The 18,265-nt window shown below is 39.6% G+C and overlaps 1 protein-coding gene across 1 annotated transcript; it reads right to left on the reverse strand.

Moving 5' to 3' along the window:
* Nucleotides 1-1,913: 1,913 nt before the first annotated feature.
* Nucleotides 1,914-10,389, reverse strand: LOC134022214 (cytosolic phospholipase A2 zeta-like). The gene is made up of 20 exons (XM_062463549.1): nucleotides 10,366-10,389; nucleotides 9,589-9,667; nucleotides 9,106-9,242; nucleotides 8,507-8,641; nucleotides 8,267-8,307; nucleotides 8,138-8,180; nucleotides 7,873-7,918; nucleotides 7,661-7,797; nucleotides 7,473-7,571; nucleotides 7,318-7,352; nucleotides 7,085-7,223; nucleotides 6,778-6,914; nucleotides 5,781-6,003; nucleotides 5,458-5,575; nucleotides 5,140-5,277; nucleotides 4,958-5,065; nucleotides 4,561-4,740; nucleotides 4,206-4,378; nucleotides 3,816-4,002; nucleotides 1,914-3,705 (listed from the first exon to the last, which is right to left on the reverse strand). The coding sequence occupies exons 1-20, from the start codon at nucleotides 10,372-10,374 to the stop codon at nucleotides 3,467-3,469; spliced, it is 2,403 nt and encodes an 800-aa protein (XP_062319533.1). The 5' UTR covers nucleotides 10,375-10,389; the 3' UTR covers nucleotides 1,914-3,466.
* Nucleotides 10,390-18,265: the final 7,876 nt, after the last annotated feature.

Consider the following 18,265-nt stretch of genomic DNA (forward strand, 5'->3'; position numbering starts at 1 on the left):
TCACCTCCTCCATCACCATCTGGTACGCTACTGCCAAAGACAAGAGCAGACTGCAGCGCATCATCCGCATCTGCCTACACTCGAGGACCTGCACACCTCGAGGACCCTGAGGCGAGCAAGGAAGATTGTGGCCGACTCCTCCCACCCTGGACACTCTGTTTCGGCCACTCCCCTCCGGCAGAAGGCTGCGGTCCATCAGGACCAAAACCTCACGCCACAAGAACAGTTTCTTTCCATCTGCCACTGGCCTCTTCAACAAGGCCAAGGGCTCCCACAGACTTCTATTTTTATACTGTACATCATAGCTATTTTATACTTTATATTCATTTTATTTTACATACATGTCCCCTTAGTATTAGTCTAATTATTATTAGACCTTTTGTATAGTATAGTTAGACTTGTTTAAACTTACACCACTTATTTAAGATTTACTCCTATATGTTGAATGTATGCACCTTCCTGCCAGAGTAAATTCCTCGTCTGTGCAAACTTTCATGGCGATTAAAACCCTTTCTGATTCTGACTCTTTTAGTGTTTCGAATGACAAATGTCTAATGTTTTTCCAACACATTAAGTAGTAATATGAACACATTATTTAGTCGTTTCAGGTCACGTTTGCAGTGCAGAGGAGAATAAAGCAGAAGTTGAAGCTGTCCCTTCAGTACAAGTTGATTCCGATCTTTGTGGTATCCTACATATGTTATGGTAGGCTATTGATTACATTTATTGTGTGTACATGCTTATAAATCAATTTGTAACTTTTTTGTCCACAAGAGGGAAGTGTTGCTGCAGAAATTGGCACGAAACACTAGTTGATTTTATTGACGAATGTAGTTGTTGCACATCTGTGTTTAAGAGTACAATAAACTAAGAATTCCCTTAATTCTTGAGATTACACACTTTATTTCATTAGTAATCACTTGATATCATAATGTTGTGGGTGAATTGGCTTCAAACCAGGTTAGTCTAACACTAATCTCACTCTTTTTTTTTGGTCTGACCTAAGATCCACGTTTTAACTACAAAGTAATAACTATCAAAAGTTAAATAACTCAACTATCCAAAGTATTTATACAAGTAAAGGCTCTTAAGACAACATTATTGTGTGGTGGTTTAAAAACCTTGAGGTTTTTGTTTACAATATTTCTTCTCCTGAACTTATGTGGGTGAAGTTTAATAGCTGCTTTGTACTTACTATAGGCTACATTTGAGACCCATCAAGCAACAGATAATGCTCACCGTTATGATTCAATTTCAGTAGTATTTCTTATGTTAAAAGAAATCAGAACAATCATTATTTTACATAATCTTATATGACCTCTAGTCTACTCAATAAATGTAGTCTACATCAAATTAAATGATACCACTGGAAATATGAAAAATTATAACACTCTGGGGTGAAATGTGAGGTATGTAAATTTGCTCTCTGACTATTTTAGAAGTAGAGAAAAGCTTTGCTTTGGCACCATCTGGTGCTTTTGTACAGCCTTTAGTACATGGCTGGCTGGTTTGGAAATAGATGGTTTTGTAGGCATTTAAAGTTGTAAATAGTTGACAGTTTGAATTGAATTCCCAGTCTAAGGTCATCTTTATTCAACACAAAGATTTAAATATCAACAATAAGATATTAAAATGGGGTCTATTCTTCAGATTGTGTAACCTTCCAACCAAATGTTGTTGGTCAAAAACTGGGCAGTCAGGAGGCAGTGGTGGAGAGGAGGATGATGGACAAAATCAAGAGACCATCCTGGGCATCACCTCCGATCCTCTCTATGATGAGCTGAGGCTGATGAAGATCAACTTCAGCTACAGGCTCTTCCCCCAGGTGCAAGATTGAGTGTTTCAGGCGTTCTTTTGTACCGCAAGCTGTCAGACTGATATGCCTGAGAACCCCACCCCCAATTCTATGTCCCATTACCCCCAAACCTTCCTTCCACACTGGATTTATTTATATATAGGCCTATCCTGGTCTACACTTTATATTTGTATAAGATCAAGAATCCCCAGAACAATGCTTCATAATTCCCCTTATACCAAACTATTATCTGTAAAACAACCAATCAGAGCAAGTTAGTCTGACTGGATTAGTCTGACTTATTTTGTACTCGTTATAATCCCCTACAAAAATAAAGTGAAGCATTTTCTTTTAACCTTCGTGCTGTCTCAGACCCCCCCTCCCTAAATGTACTAAACAAATGTGCTTCCAGCATAGCAATCACACATGGTATAGTTAATCATGCCTTGGGTTTTCAAACACTGATTGAGATTTTATATGTGGAAAGTATTGTATTGAAACATTAATGTCTTGGTAATTTTCAGGCTTATCTTATTTCAATAGGATCAACCGTGGGGAGTTTAAGATTTGGCAAACAACCAAAACTATTCCCTAAAGGAAGAGAGGTAAACTGAACAGTGTATTAACATTACATTTACATTACATTTATGCATTTAGCAGACGCTTTTATCCAAAGCGACTTCCAAAAGAGAGCTTTACAAAAGTGCATATGTCACTGATCATAACAACGAGATAGCCCCAAACATTGCGGATAGCCAAAACATGAAACATACACTGTGAAAATGAAATAAGTCCCAAAGGGAAGAACCATAAGAGCATGTAGTTAAACAAGTTACAATTAAACAACATGAACCTCAAAAATGCAAGGGTGTACCTGTGGAAAAAAAGCAAGCAACAAAAATATATTTCACCACGAGTACAATAGTTTTAAGTCAGTTACAACTAACCAACAAGAGCAACAAGTCTCTCAATAAGAGTCATTGTGAACCTGGAGTTAACCAAATATGCTGGAATTACAGTTATTTGAGTCTATGGGTGAAATCAGAGCAAGAATGGTCAAAGTTAAATAATAACATTGCAAATGAATGAAATCAATTACAAGGCAAACATGTTACAAAGATTAAGGTTTTAAATCTTACCTACTCTACCACGATTATTGTAAAATCAGATAAATAAATCAAGAAATGAGCAAGGAGAATGAGCTGAGGAGAAGTTCTCAGGAGATCAAGAATGCTTCACAAGTTGCTTCACAACTCTCTTTATACCCAACTATTATCTGTAGAACAACCAATCCGACCACATCTTGACCCTTATTCATCAACATATGACTAGCAATGCGACAATAAGTTACACAATGAGGTGTGAGACTCATCAAGCAGAAGCTCTGTCCAGCAACTCCAGATTTTAGCATATGAGAGGTGGGGGGCAGGTTGACACCCGGCCTTACAAACTGTGTTGAATTTAATTCTTGGCGGAATAACCAAATCCTTATAAAATAGTATTTTTAAATGTCCATGTCTTTGTGAAACATGCATGGTTCTCCATACCAATGTTTCTACAGAAATTCTACCACTTTCCTCACTGAACGGAATATTTTAGATTGACAAAAACCTAAATTCTAAATACCCATTATTGGTGTGTTTTCTCTTACTCTAACAGGGTTCCCACATGTTAGTGGTGGCAATGATCCTGATTGGCTTCTTCCTTCACAGGCACTGCCCTCTCCAGGGAACTGCGAAGAGCCTTCAAGATCGCATCCTTGTTGTTGACAACATTGTAGGTGGTGAGATCCACCAGTGACCTGTAGTCCTTCACAGAGTAGGTCAGGTTGGAGGTCTTGTAGGGAGAAGAGTCAGAGCTAACATCAACTTTCCCCGCCTCCATCTCCTCCTCACCTTTCCGTGGTTGACCTGTCAAGTATCATCAAAGTACATACAAATGATGTCTTACTGTTTGAAGACAACAAAGGGCATGACAGCTTTCACAGAATGTAGTCCTGCCATCCTCAGAGAGCACTTACCAGGAGCCTTGAACTCTCGATAAGAAACATTGACAAGTGGCATGTGCAGCAGAATGGGAGCCTCTGGGTTCTCTTTGTCTTCAAATACATAGAGCTCTCTCACAGGCTCAGCCTGGAGCTTGCTGAAGTCAATGTGGGGGAAGGGTATCTTGTGGTCTTCACAGTAATCATTTGTCATTTTTATAACCTTAGATGGAACAAAATCATCTATCAATATGGACTACTGATTTATAGTAGCAGTGGACAACCAGATCATTCAAGCACTTTCAGATAGGGGTTCATAGCCAATCAAATACTACCTCCTACCTAGACTATGCAAACAGCTAAATTATAAAATTCTGATATTTATCCTTTGCATAATTCAAAAATGGCTGCTCCCTTACTATTTACCTTTAAAACATCCTGCGGATCCCATGAGTAGCTGAAAGTCAGGATGACATCTACACCCCTCTGGGGACGCAACACTGGAGGGCAACCAATGTTTATTGCATGGCCAGCATCAACTAGGTGCAGTTTGGAATCAGCTGGTGTTAGGTTGTTTGGGAAGGCATCAGGGTGGCTATCTAAACATGGAAGGCCAGAAAGAACAGTGATGTAAGTCATTTTATGTCCCAGATTCTGTTTTAGCCAACTGTAAAATCCCCTTTAACAGAATGTAATATTTTTTTGCAGAATTAGAAACAGCAAAAGACTAAGGTATTTAAACGCATTTTCACAGTGTTTATGAAACAGTGCAGCAAGTCACCTTTCCAGGCGGTAAAGTTTGAGTTTTTGTTATAATTGTAATGCATAAAGAATCCACGCATAAAGTTGTATATCTCAGTGATGACCGGTCGGCTCTTGAAAAAGCTGGAGACCACGCTAGCCGTGCTGGTGATCGGCGTGAGGAGATATGTGTCCAGGGTAATTGGCTCACTGTCTGCTTCTATGTGGGAGAAGTTTGGGAGAAGTTGATGGAGAGCAGATGAAATTAATTGAAGCAAACACTGGCTAATCACTAATCACTATCAGGACTGTGGTGTAGCTAAGGGGATGCACACCTTGGAAATACTTCTAAACTAAGCAGAATGTGTGGATGAAACAACGTTTTTTGTTGCATTATTGCTATTTAACCACTGTGTTGCAGAGAAATAGGTCGTTACCTATGTTGCTCACATTCTCCCCCAGCCATGGGCTCCAGGAAGGTAGCATTCCAGTGCAAGCTGTCCACAGCTGAGTCAGGTTCAAAGAGAAAACACTACTCCAGATTCCTGTCAACGGACAGAGAAGATGATAAATACTGTGATACACACGTGCAAACATGCCTAGATGTACACAAACACACCTATCAGATAGGGGAGACGTGTCTCTGGGAGCTTCTTGATCATGTATCCTAGGTAGAATTCACTGCCAAAATCTTCAGCACGGACAAAAGCCCCATACTTTGGGATCCCCACTTCATATGGCGTGAACTCACACCATTCTGACAGGAAAGGAAGAAATGAAATAGAAAGGTATGAGACACAGATGTGAAGCATAAATCACATCTAATATACATATGAAATGTCCTATATCTATATTTCTTAGATACACTAAATGAAGTCAAAACCCTATAACAAGAGGAAACCAGAAGCTGCCTTAGCTGAAGAGGAGCTTTAATGACCTTTCTCAGCTGTAGTGCCTTTCCTTCCTTCCTTCATATTGACAGCAGTGTAGATGGGGAGGGGGTTTTGGCCCTTTGACACTGCCCTCTGCTGCTCAGACAGAGTATGGCTGTTTTTCTTTTAACAAACAGTGGAGTAATTAACACATATACTTAAGGCTGCCAAAAATTCAAGGGACGCTTGAACAATTATTTTTGTACATAGTGGGGTCCAGCATAGATGCACGACAATGACGTTTCCATGTCCACGCAATTATATAACTTTTACTTCTGATTTGCACTGTAACACAGAGGTGTTGTGTAGTATCATGAGTGTACTATACCTTCCCATGGGTCAGCTCCTCAATGACCAATCCCCACATGTCTATGAGTGACACCGGGTGTCCCTCCTGCTCTCTCTTTCCAGTTTCAGTGTGGTAATACTGCAGTTTCTCCATGGTGAAGGCACTAAGAACACTCTTTGTGATCTCCTTCTCCAGTTCAGCAATTGCCTTTTTCATGTCACAATGGGACCAATCATCTTGCTCGTTTAATTTGGCCATGGCCCTGTCAAAAAGGAATTTTATGGATGCGTTCATAGTTATGCTTTGTGGTTTGGTAGACTCTTCCGGGGGTCATTGTGTAATTCGCACACTGGTTAAAATCTGTAGCATTTGGGGTAACTATTTTGCACACACAGCTAGTTTAGAATTGACTTGTTTTACTTCACTCTTCACTTCACTTTTACTTTCAGATAAATATAAATGACCCTCCATAGACTTAAAGTGGTGAAGGAAGTCATCTGCTAGTCATGCTAGCATAATCTTGATGAATAGCATTTATGACTGTGCCAAGGGAATTGATTACATGTAAGGTTATGCCTGTGTCATCACCAGCCTAAGTAACTTGCCACTAGGCCTTTCAGGGATTGTCAAGTTTGAAATGTAAAAATGGCCCAGAAACAGGGATGTGGCTCTGTGGTTAGTTGTTTTGACACCTTATTTTTTTCAATCTGGAATGACTGGATTTTAAAGTCACTTTGCAGTGTTAAAGATAATTGTGTTTCAATAACACAGACCTGTTAGAACACATGTTTATAAGGGGCCACTTAAAGAGTGATAATACATTTACATTTAGTCATTTAGCAGACGCTCTTATCCAGAGCGACTTACAGTAAGTACAGGGACATTCCCCCGAGGCAAGTAGGGTGAAGTGCCTTGCCCAAGGACACAACGTCATTTTGCACGGCCGGGAATCAAACCAGCGACCTTCTGATTACTAACCCGATTCTCTAACCGCTCAGTCACCTGACTCCTGACTCCCCTTAATACCTATACTCACCAAGTAGAACCAGACACTCCAGTAATATAAGTCACAGTGTCCAGAAGGCCAATTCTCTGTAGGCCCCTCAGGCTCCCATACATGCCAGTCATAGCTCTAGTCCCGCCCCCTGAGGCCACAACAGCTATTACAGGTACCTAGGGAGGAAAATAAATGAGCAGCACTTGGGTGGTCGTTGGGCCAGAGACGCAGTAGTAGACATAGACTTAAAGAACATCTGATAGACTTTTAACTGCATATTGTTGTCATTGTTACAGTTTCTAATTAAAGTTAATGTGACCTCACAGGAAATGTATTTTCAGAGTACCTTTTTGAGGGTACGGGCAGAGTTAAGCTTCAACACTTTCTTTAAGGCCTGATCCACCACCACTCTTCTCTGCTCCAGGAACTTCTTCTCTTGGGGTGAAAGGTTGAAATCCAAACGAACTTGAAAATCTTTCTCTGGGCTGTAAATAATATATTGTGTGTACACATAAGCATACTAATTTATAATATATAGAATGGGAAACATTGACACTAATGCATGCAATGCACATTTACCAGTCCTCCATTTTCAAATGTAAGTCCAGCTTTTCCTGTGTTGGAAAACATTCAGTGTCAATGAGATGAATTGGAATGTAAAAGTCACATGCTTCTGTTTGGATCCTTCTAGGCCATACACAACTTTACAAGTACTTGTATAGTAACTACTGTACCTCTCCAAAGGGAATAGACACGTTAACTTGGTCTTTGGCTGGCAATTTCTTAAGCTGAACAGCATTTGCTGAACTGCCACTCGAGCTGTCCAGCTGATTCTGGGGAGAACAGATCATCACAAAACATATATGAACAACATAATGTAACTGATGAGTAGCCAGATGAAAGATGGTAAAAGTAAACTCACTATCATGAGTTCTGTCTCCAGATCTCTGTTCACATAGAACCGCAAGGTTTTTGCTAGCGCTGTTATTTGTTCTGAACTGGCCATCTTTTGATCTTCATTATATGCTCCTGTTAGTCTCAAAATAATGTCCGGGTTCACTGTAAAAACACAATACATCACCATGAACAACTAACTGACCGACAGAAATTTAGCAAATATGACCCTCTACTCACAGTTGTTGTTGATCAAACTAACATCCACAGCAGTGAATGGGGCAGCCTAGGATACAACATTTAGCAAATTACTGATAAAATAACTATAGCAGCGATCAGCTCCTGGGTTAAGATGTACAAAAACAAATACTAACAAAAAACTAACATGAGTCTAATGATTACAGTGATAAAATGTTCTAAAACATAATATAAAATGTGGTACTGTTAACATAGTAGAACAAAGTGTCACAAACTGATCAGGTCATTAGCATGCCACAATACTTACCATTAGGACTCCGTTTGAAATATATTTACAAGGAGGATCACCACTGAAAAAATAATAATATAAATATCTTGTAATGGATTTTTGCATGAATCTTGCCATATTGCATCATTTAGTCAGTGTGCCACATACCACTCAAGCAGCTGAAATTCCATCCACAGTTCATCATTCGTCTGAAAGAAATAGAGCATCCAACCCAGACTAAGAATACAGTACATCCAAATATCGATTTCATCTTTTTAATTAAGTTTATTTGAGTTAAATACAGTATCTGAGAATACATACTTTAATTCCATACAATTAAGTTATATGCTACTAAATACTCCAAGGTCTAGAATATTCCTGAAAGTTTCAGAAAGGCCTATTATTCACCTGTGAGTCTCTGTTGAAGACTTTAGTCTCCTTCACTCCTGGTACGAGGTTGTTGATGTCAAATAACACAACTGAACACAAGTCATCACCATCTATGAAAGTGTCCTCATCATACAGTCTAATCTCCAGGATGTTCTGAAGACAAAAATAATGATTTATGTTATTCTTTCCATATTTTTTTTCATTAATTTCCAAATAATAATCTGATAGGACTAATTGATAGAAACTAGCCTAACTAGTTAAATTTATAGTCAAGCAATTTACATCCATCCATCGTCAACCGCTTATCCGGAGTCAGGACGCGGAAGGAGAAGCTCCAGCAATGTACATTGAATGTGTCACGTTTGCATGAGCAAATATACTCAGTGGCCTCCTTTTCCAGGCTTAACATCACATTACAGAATAACTTGTAACAGGTTTTTGATACCAACTGGCCTTAACATGGTGTTAAATCTCATGTACCATGTGAGTTTGAATGAACAGTTGTGGTAAGAAAACTTTACGGATCTTTATTTTGATGACTGTGTCTTATCAGAAGTTGTATGATCATAGAATCATGCTCTGACTGCTGCTTGACCAAAAAGGATAATATGACTTACCTTTACACGAGTCTGGACCCTAAAGTCGAAAGTTTCATTCCACTCCGGGGTGCTGCTATTGTCGACAGTCTCGGTACGGTGAATATTCGAGGAGGCCGTGGGCAGATGTAAAGTGACATAGCAGTCTGACTCTGACCCTATACATAAACACAAGAGAAGCCATTATGGATTCATATATGGAGAGATTGTAGCAGCAAAGAACAGGAATAACAATGGACTTCTTCAATTACAAAAAGCATGTTATTCATCTATATAATATATATGCACATACAATTGGGAACCCTTTATAAACTCAGCAGTAATACAATTAATACTACAACAACAATCCTAAAGAGTCAACAGTCAATTCTGTGCAAATATGCCTTCATGCTCATAATCATTCATTCTGTTTATAATTCCCCCAAGTTTAATGTAGATTGACTGATAATAATATTCCTTTATTTAGTTATCTTAAACATTTGTGAATGTTTAGAGGACACTCACAATAATCACGGGAATAGCTGGTCTCTGCTCTAAGAACAGTAACCTTCAGATTTGAGTAGGACCCTGTAGGACTCTCTTTCTGTTGAGGCAAAACAAGGTTACAGAACATTCCAGAATACCTTTAAACTTCCAGTAATATACACAAATGAGGAATGAAAGAAAGTCTATCAATGTCAATAGTGTGTATCATACTTTGTCAATCATCATCCTTTGCAACTTGTGTTGGATTTTTATTTATATGTACATAAACCATTTCCTACTTTTTAGATTTTTCCCAACATTCAAACAAGTTTAAAAGATAAGAGTATAAATGCAACATTGAAATAAGTTTGGTAGATAATAGTTCAAATGCAACCACAGGCTAACTCATCAACGAAGCCAGAACGCTCACTCAGAAAACCAAGCCTCTCACACAAATACTACCGCATTTCTTCTCCACAGATTGCTCTTTTATTCTTAATAACAATGTATATAGTAATATCCGAGTATTATTTGTAGTATCTCAGAATTCTCAGCAGAAAAAGTCTAACAAATAATTATTAATATTGTCAATTAAGATACATATAATGCCCCTTAGAAACAGCCTTACATTTAGAGCATCTGCAATTCGTTCTTGTGTTGCCTTTATTTTTATATTCTCAAAACAAATAATTATTCGAATTTCTAAATTAGGCTACACAAGACATAGCATTAGAGCATAGGCTACCTGTTCATTGTTCTGTTCCCTCCCTGTATTACCAAAACAGCGTATTCTGTCCGACTGTCTGAAGAACCTACGTTTTGCATGATTCAGTCACCAAGCTCTTCCAGATATATCAGTTCGTGCACAGACCTGTAGGTTATATCTTGTTTACTGGTTAAAGGTGTGGTCTAGATAAAAGAACGAGGCGTTTCCTAAATATTTTAGATGTGTGTACACTAACCTTTTCCACTATCGGCACTTGCGCTACGAACTTTTTCAGTTACTGGCGCAAAACATGATTTGGTCGCACAAATTATTTATTTAACATTAATATGAGGAGTCAGTTGGCTGAGCGGTGAGGGAGTCGGGCTAGTAATCCGAAGTTCGATTCCCGGTCATGCCAACTGACGTTGTGTCCTTGGGCAAGGCACTTCACCCTACTTGCCTCGGGGGAATGTCCCTGTACTTACGAATGAGTCGCTCTGGATAAGAGCGTCTGCTAAATGACTAAATGTAAATGTAAATTAATATGAGTTCCCCTAGCCTGCCTTTGATACATTTCGATAGGTGTAAACCAAGCCCTGGGTATTTTTCTCCACCTTTGAGAAAATGTAAGCTTAAAGGGGTGATTGACTGTTTTTTGGGGGGGTATTTCACACTGTTCCTTAAGGTGTCAGAATAGGGAATGCAACATTGGCTGGGCCGAAAATGGCCCGGGTGCTGTTCTATGCCCCCTGATACATCAAGTGAAATTTTCCCGGGAAAAACGCTAGGTTTTCTCCTTTTATGGTATGCTCATGAATATATAGATGAGCTGCGCGCTGATTGGTTGGTTTACAACGAGTGAAGCTGCGGAGCAAAGACAACATGACCAACAGCACTCACTGAAACAAGAAGGTGGAGACTTGAAATAAAAACATACAAATAAATATGTGTCTACACAACACTGTTTTCAACAGATTGACTACATATCATTTGAAATGATTACATTAGTTGTTTCCACTAAAACAAACAAACAAACTATCATGATTCAGCTTCAGTTAGCTCTAGCTATCTTGCTGAAAAATAGATCTGGACAAACATGCATCTTGAATTGTAGATTTACATGACAAATGGGTTATTTGAATGAAACACAGTCAGGAACATGAAATAACGTTAGCCCCATTGCCAGTAAACTAAATCATCACACATTCTACCGATGCTAGATACAGGCACGATACATTAGCATTGCTAATAACTTAGCGACAACATCATACTACAGCTTGTGGCTGTGATGAACATAAGGTCGGAACAGCACCTTTTTTCAGCAACAGCTTCATAGCAAATCCTGCACTACATTGTCCCAGGTTTTCAAAACTGTCCTCTGTGAAATGGTCCGAGCAAATGAATACTTTAGCATATGAGAAGTTTGGACCAACATCGAAGTGAAGAGGCAACATAAAAAGGTTATTTTCATTTTTACATGTGGCCCTCCTCTTTTACAGTTTTTCAAAAGCGCAACTTCGATTTCGGTCCCATTTCCAAAACAAACTTCTCATATGTTCTCTCTCTCGCTCCGTGGGGCCGAAAATCAAGCTGTTCCATTTAGCGCTCCCCCTAGAGGCCTGGACAACTTCCGTTGTGAAAACTGGATGCAGCGTTTTTGGTTTGCGTGCTTTCGTTTTTGCAACGCATTTATGTAGCCTATTTGCAACGTTTTTGGTTTGCCTGCTTTCGTTTTTGCAACGCGTGTATGTATTTGAAGCGTTTTTGGTTTGTGTGCTTTCGTTTTTGCAACGCGTTTATGTATTTGCAGCGCATTTATGTATTTGGTTGTGTTGTGTATATTTGCAGCACGTTTGCTGAATGCTGCGCATGTGTTGTCAAATTCATGAAGATGTTTTCTTAATTTGCTTGTGTTTTGTCTATTTGCATGTGTTCTCTTAATTTGCAGCGCTTTTGCACATGTCGGCCACCGTACTCCCCCCCACGGGGTTCGGGAACAGTTTGATTTTCCAGCTACGGCAGCTAGCTCTGGTGAAGGAATTGGCTAAGGCGAACGTTAGCGATTGGTTATGGCAGATCAGAGTGGCTCTGGGCAGATCCAATAGTTTTAAACTTCAACAGATTACGCACCTACAAGGAAGTCAACGCTTGTCAATGGAGCGAGGCCAGACTCTCTGTAGAAATGAAATATACGAGAGTCTGGTTAGGACCAGGCTAACAAGTTGCGCCTTGCGCTGGCGAAATTTTTTGGCAATACTACTTACGCTGGTGATTGCACCTATGACCACTGGTATCAGAGAATGTCTAATATAGGGAGAACTGCCACTCTCGGGAAACTTCCGGGTTCTGAACTGGTTGCAGTTCCATATGAGGGCGCTAACGAGCGAGTGCAGAATGAATGGAGGTCTATGGAGATATAGAGCTCCGGACGTCACGTGACTTTAATGTTTACGTCGCCATTTTGGCAGGAAAGTAGTGGCTAAAATGAACGGCCCCAGCACGGATTTCCACCTGTCCGAGTTCACTGCGCACTTTAATTCAAAAGACATAGGCAGCTATAAAGCAAAACTTGATCGATTAAACATTAGTGATTCATATAATTCTCCCGGAGTTATTTTTACGACCTTTACGGGTGAAATGGAATGCTTCCCTTACCTTCTGTATCCAGATATTTACAACTCTTTAGAGCTATCAACTTTCATTCGTCCTACTCTGGAGTCTTTGAAAGCCTACAAAAGCCCGGAGGGATATAAATGGATGCAATCAGCTGGATTAGTGATGAATATTCAGCTTTGAAGTCTACTGGCTACAAATTGCTATGTGTAACGTTATATGCAGTCAGTTGTATAACTTGTATAGCTAGCTAGCGTTAGCTAGTCTGTAACGTTCGTCAACGGTTAGCTACTAACGTTGGCTAACGTACATTATATCAGTGCACTTTTCATCACAAAAATTCCATTACATATTTATTACAGATAAGTCATTCCAAGAGACTGAATGATCCTCAGTTGAAGCCATGGGTGGTTGTCAGGAATTATGGGGTTCTTCTCTCTGGATCTTAGGAATCCTCTCCCTTTACGCTCTCCCTTTATCTTTTCCCCAGCATCCCGGCGCACAGCAGCTATCCACCATGTTGAATCAACGTTTATTGAAAAAGGGAGCAAATTAAACTATGTATAATATGTATGTAAGTATACACTCTGGCACTCCATTTGGCTCTCCACTTTCCTGCCAAAATGGCGATGACCAGTGCATGGGATTGCGTGACGTCAACTCCCGGAGCTCTATACCCCTCAAAATCCACTTTTCTCTGGATATAATTTTTTGTTTAGTAATTTGAATTCTGAATTCGAAAGGGGAGGCAAAAAAAAATACACATTGCTGGCTGTTAAATTATTTCTGTTCTAAAAAGCCTTTGAAAATGTCATTGACGTCATACACATGGTACGACCAGAGCTACTGCTTTACGGCAAGCTCTGGTCACTTCCTTTTTTCTCTCAAGGCATCTTCAACACAGCTGACAGGTTAGGCTCTCCCTCATGCTAGAAAGAGTTTTGGCATGCTAATGTTTTTGCTAATGTTGCTAATGCTCTGAAATTCTGATTCCGCTTCGGATGCCATCAAGCGGGAGCTCTGGTCGTAGTCAGTCCTTCACTAACCAATCAGCATTCATTAGCAGAATGCTAGCTTGTTATGGGCAACAACGATTCAGCCTGTAAGAAATCAAAAGGACATAAGTAGTCGTTCATTCAACTTTCGACGTATAATCCATGTTGAACATGCAACAACTACAATCAAATAGGAGTGTTCAAATATTTCTCAACGACAATCAGGCGAAATAGACAAATTTAGCCGTTTAGCTCCATAGACTCCCATTCAACATGCACTCGCTCGCGATCACCCCCAGTGGAACTCTAGTGGAACTGCAACCAAATTCGGTACAATGGGGCTTAACCATTTCACACGTAGGTTCTAAATTCCTTGACTGGTCCCCCAGAGTGAGTTTTTTATGCGCGTGAGTGTGGATCAATCTCAACGTTCCAGAAATTGATTATGACGCATTAAAATTGATTTGCTATACAATTTCAGTATTTCTCGGTTCGCATTTTCCATTGACCTAGTTTGCACCCCGTATTAGTGACGAATACTCTATTCATTGGTTGTTTTGTTTATCCACCTTCTCGTTACGTATTTCTTCCGCTTCAGGGGACTGGCGGAAACCTTCAAAGTAGATATTTTGGCTATTATTCTGGTGACTGAAATATTTGTATAACTCAAATTATACCACCCATATAGTTTGCACGATACAGTACTGAGATGAACTGTTGTATTTCACGAGGTGATGTTTTTGCCAAACTAGCTAGCTCGTAGTGTAGTAAAGAGTCAATCAACAAGTTAGCTGTTGCTAATTTACTAGGCTATGTTACGTTGTTTGTGTGGTCGGATTATAACGAATACCAAATAATTCGGATACATCCAGTCAGTCTGATTTGATTGCTATGCATCGTTTTGTTTTCTCTAGCTGGCTTTCATCTCGTAAACCTTCTGAGTTGGCAACGCAGCCCGTGTTCACAAAATAAGTTACTGGATGGAAGCCAGCTAAACGAAAACAAAACGATACATTACAATCCTAGTAACACGCTAGACTGACTAGATGCACTTGCATTACTTTGTTATAATCCTACTACACAAACTAGGTAACATAGCCAAGTAAATTAGCAACAACTGTTGATCGTCAACCAAATTGAGCTATAGGCGAGACTGTAACATGACTCCCAGACACCTCGACGAAAGGCGATCAAGCAAGCTCATGCTGCTTGGATACCTTCAAACCTTTTTGGTTGGCTTCAATTTATCTGGGAAACCTTTCTGGTGAGTAGATTATTTATACCCACAAAATATACACATACCTGTGGCATGATATTGAGACGAAAGCATGACCTGTGGTTGTTTTCCACTATCTGATGTTTTTTCTAGCTAGCTCGTAGTAAAGGGTATTATTCAGGTAACTAGCGATTACTAACGTGCCATGTTTAGTCAAATTAAAGCAAACACAATAATTCAGACATCCATTCTATATTGATGGCTATGTTTTGTGATCTCTTGCTACCATCTACTGTCATTAATTTCCGTGTTGATAGAAAAAGTATTCCTCATGTATTGTCAGGCCACAGTTCAAGCAAAAATGAGGCAAGTGTAATTTGTTTGGAAAATCTGGGCTAGGGCTAGTTGATGGACGACATGTAGAATAAACCAGACTTTATGCTTATTCAATCTAACAACCTATTGAAATGACAAGACGGCAATGTATGACTGTAATGTTTCATAGGGTAATGAACACACCTCTTGTCATACCACTTGATTGCCTGCTGTTGACCGTTTTCTATATATTGAACATCTCCCTTTCTAATTTTACAGGTGAATGTTGGCCCGCACAGGCCCCGTTCCAAGAGACAGAAAATGACAGCACTGCTGTACAAACTGTCCATGTATAGTACATGGCCTTCTCTCAGGTGTCGGGCAAGTACGGTCAGCACAAAGTGACCATTCCTTGCTGAACATCAACGAGACCGTCGAACACCTAATTCCTTGATGTACCAGCAGCATGTTTATTTTTTTGCAAAGGCTGACAGCCCATCCCACATCCTCACCACATTGCATAGAGGGACTATAGAGAGCATCCCGAGGAGCTGCATCACGGCCTGCAGAGGACAGTGAGGACAGCTGAGAAGATAGTCAGGATCTCTCTTCCCTCACAAACACAAACGCTGCATCCCCAAAGCCACACGCATTGTGGACAAACCCATGCACCCCCAGGCTCCTGTACATCATCACTCCACTCTTTTTTTTTGTTGCATATGGCTGCTACCTCAATAACTGATGTCCGCATATGATTTTAGTAGGTTATGTTTACATTCACAGTTTCCCTTGCACTAGCTTACTTGTTTACATTCAGAGTATCCCCACTTATTGGTGTCTTGTGGCATTTGTCACAAATTGGATCTTGTCTTGTTGGACCAATCTTTTTTTACCTAATTCTACGTAGTTGTTGTAATTGTCTAGGTCCTGGAAGAATGTTGTTTCATTTCATTGTGTACTGTAAGTATATGATGACAATAAATGCCAGTTGACTTGTCATGACAACAGACCCAGAAATCCCAAGCCCTTCATGATCCTGGATGTCCATAGTGGATCCTGTGTAATGGATCATGTCCTAAATATAGCCAGTACATCACACAACTCAAACATGCTGTACCTTTTTGCCGATATGTTGACGGAAGCCTTGCCTACCCTTTCACAGCATCAAGGTTTTAAATAATTTGTATATATTTTTTATAGCTGTGTGCTGAATGTTTGTGGTAATGATATTCCTTGATATGTAACGTGAAAATGACGAGATTGTACCCTTTCCTGGACATGTACCTGAAATGAGTAAAGGGATACTGTGGTAAAAATTAAGAAACGTGTTTGTGTGGGTTTTTTAACTTACTAAAATATTTATTAAAATAACTTAGTACTTTCATTACTGTTCCGATTTTCAAATATTCACACAAGTGAATCCACAGTGAATGGATATGATATATTATCGTAGTGTAGCTGTCGACAAGCTAACTTGGCTAATACCGATAATGTAGGCTGCCATGTTTTTTTGTTTTGATCAGTACTCAATGCATTGTGGGTGTCAAAGGGTCAACGAGATAACCTACTCTTCTCACGAGAAAATACTGAGGTGTACGGGGTCAAGTGGTACATCATCAAGGTTCATATCTGTTGCCGGAACACAAAAAAATCAAAGATGGCCTCTAGTAGCTCAAAACGAGACGAAAGACAGACGCTTGTCGGATGTTTTGGATGCATATTTGTGAATGTATATCTATTATTTCGATCTCTGGTTGGTTATACAATAGTAAAATGTGTTGAAACTTTCAACACATTTACTAGGTGATGTGAGTAAAGCGTGAGTTATTTTTGGTTAGCTGTTAGCTAACATTAGCTAAACTAAATTGTCTGAACGATTTCATATAGATAATAAAGGTAAACTTTCTCCAAATATACAGTGTATGTATATTATTTCGATCTCTGGTTGGTTATAGTAAAATGTGTTGAAAGTCATATCCAAGTCAAGGAAAACGGATAATATCATGGTTTACTAGGTGCAGTGAGTGAAGCGTAAGTTATTTTTTGGTTAGCTGTTAGCTCACATTAGCTAAACTAAATTGTCTGAACGTTTTCATATGGATAAGGTTAACTTGTAAAGGTAAGGTAAACACATGTTCATAATATACATGTAGGCTAATGTTGAACTCTCTATTGTGACGTTTTTGAACAAAATTGGACGTTCTAAAAGACGCGGTCCAACACACCGGTGTGTTGGTACGCTTCATGGACCAGCCAGTTCTCAACACACCGGTGTGTTCGTACGCGTCAATAGGGAGTGGCAAGGCTCTCCTTAACCCTTGTGTTATCTTCGGGTCATTCTGACCCATCAGTCATTGTGACCCACCGTCGTATTGCGACAGATTTACCGCATACAAAGACAAAGTGAAGCATTTTCTTTTAACCGTTGGGCTGTCTCAGACCCCCCACATTGCAAAGGTTAAAAGAAAATTATTTTAATTTGTTTTTGTATTGGGTAAAATTGGGTAAACACAACGATGGTTCGTTATGAACCTTTGGGTCATGTGACCCGAAGGCAGCACGAGGGTTAAACAGGCTCTGACTGGTATTCTTCGAGCCACTGGTGTCGAAATTCATATGTCCATCATTCTCACTCAAATGCTCCGTACATGGCGAATTGTCCGCTTCATGTTAACACGTCAGATTAGAGGAGCCTATATGCCATTGCTGCGTGCGTCTTAATGAGAGGTATATTTTCAATATCAATTTTAGGCTACACCATTTTGGGAGGGTGGCGGGGCTAAAGCCAACTTGATGTGTTGAATGCTCAGAGCACGTTTTAAAACGTATTCTTAAAATACACATTACTGTTTTAACAAATGCTCATAATAA

The sequence above is a fragment of the Osmerus eperlanus genome, chromosome 6 (assembly GCF_963692335.1).
Source record: "Osmerus eperlanus chromosome 6, fOsmEpe2.1, whole genome shotgun sequence".
Taxonomy (NCBI): Eukaryota; Metazoa; Chordata; class Actinopteri; order Osmeriformes; family Osmeridae; genus Osmerus; species Osmerus eperlanus.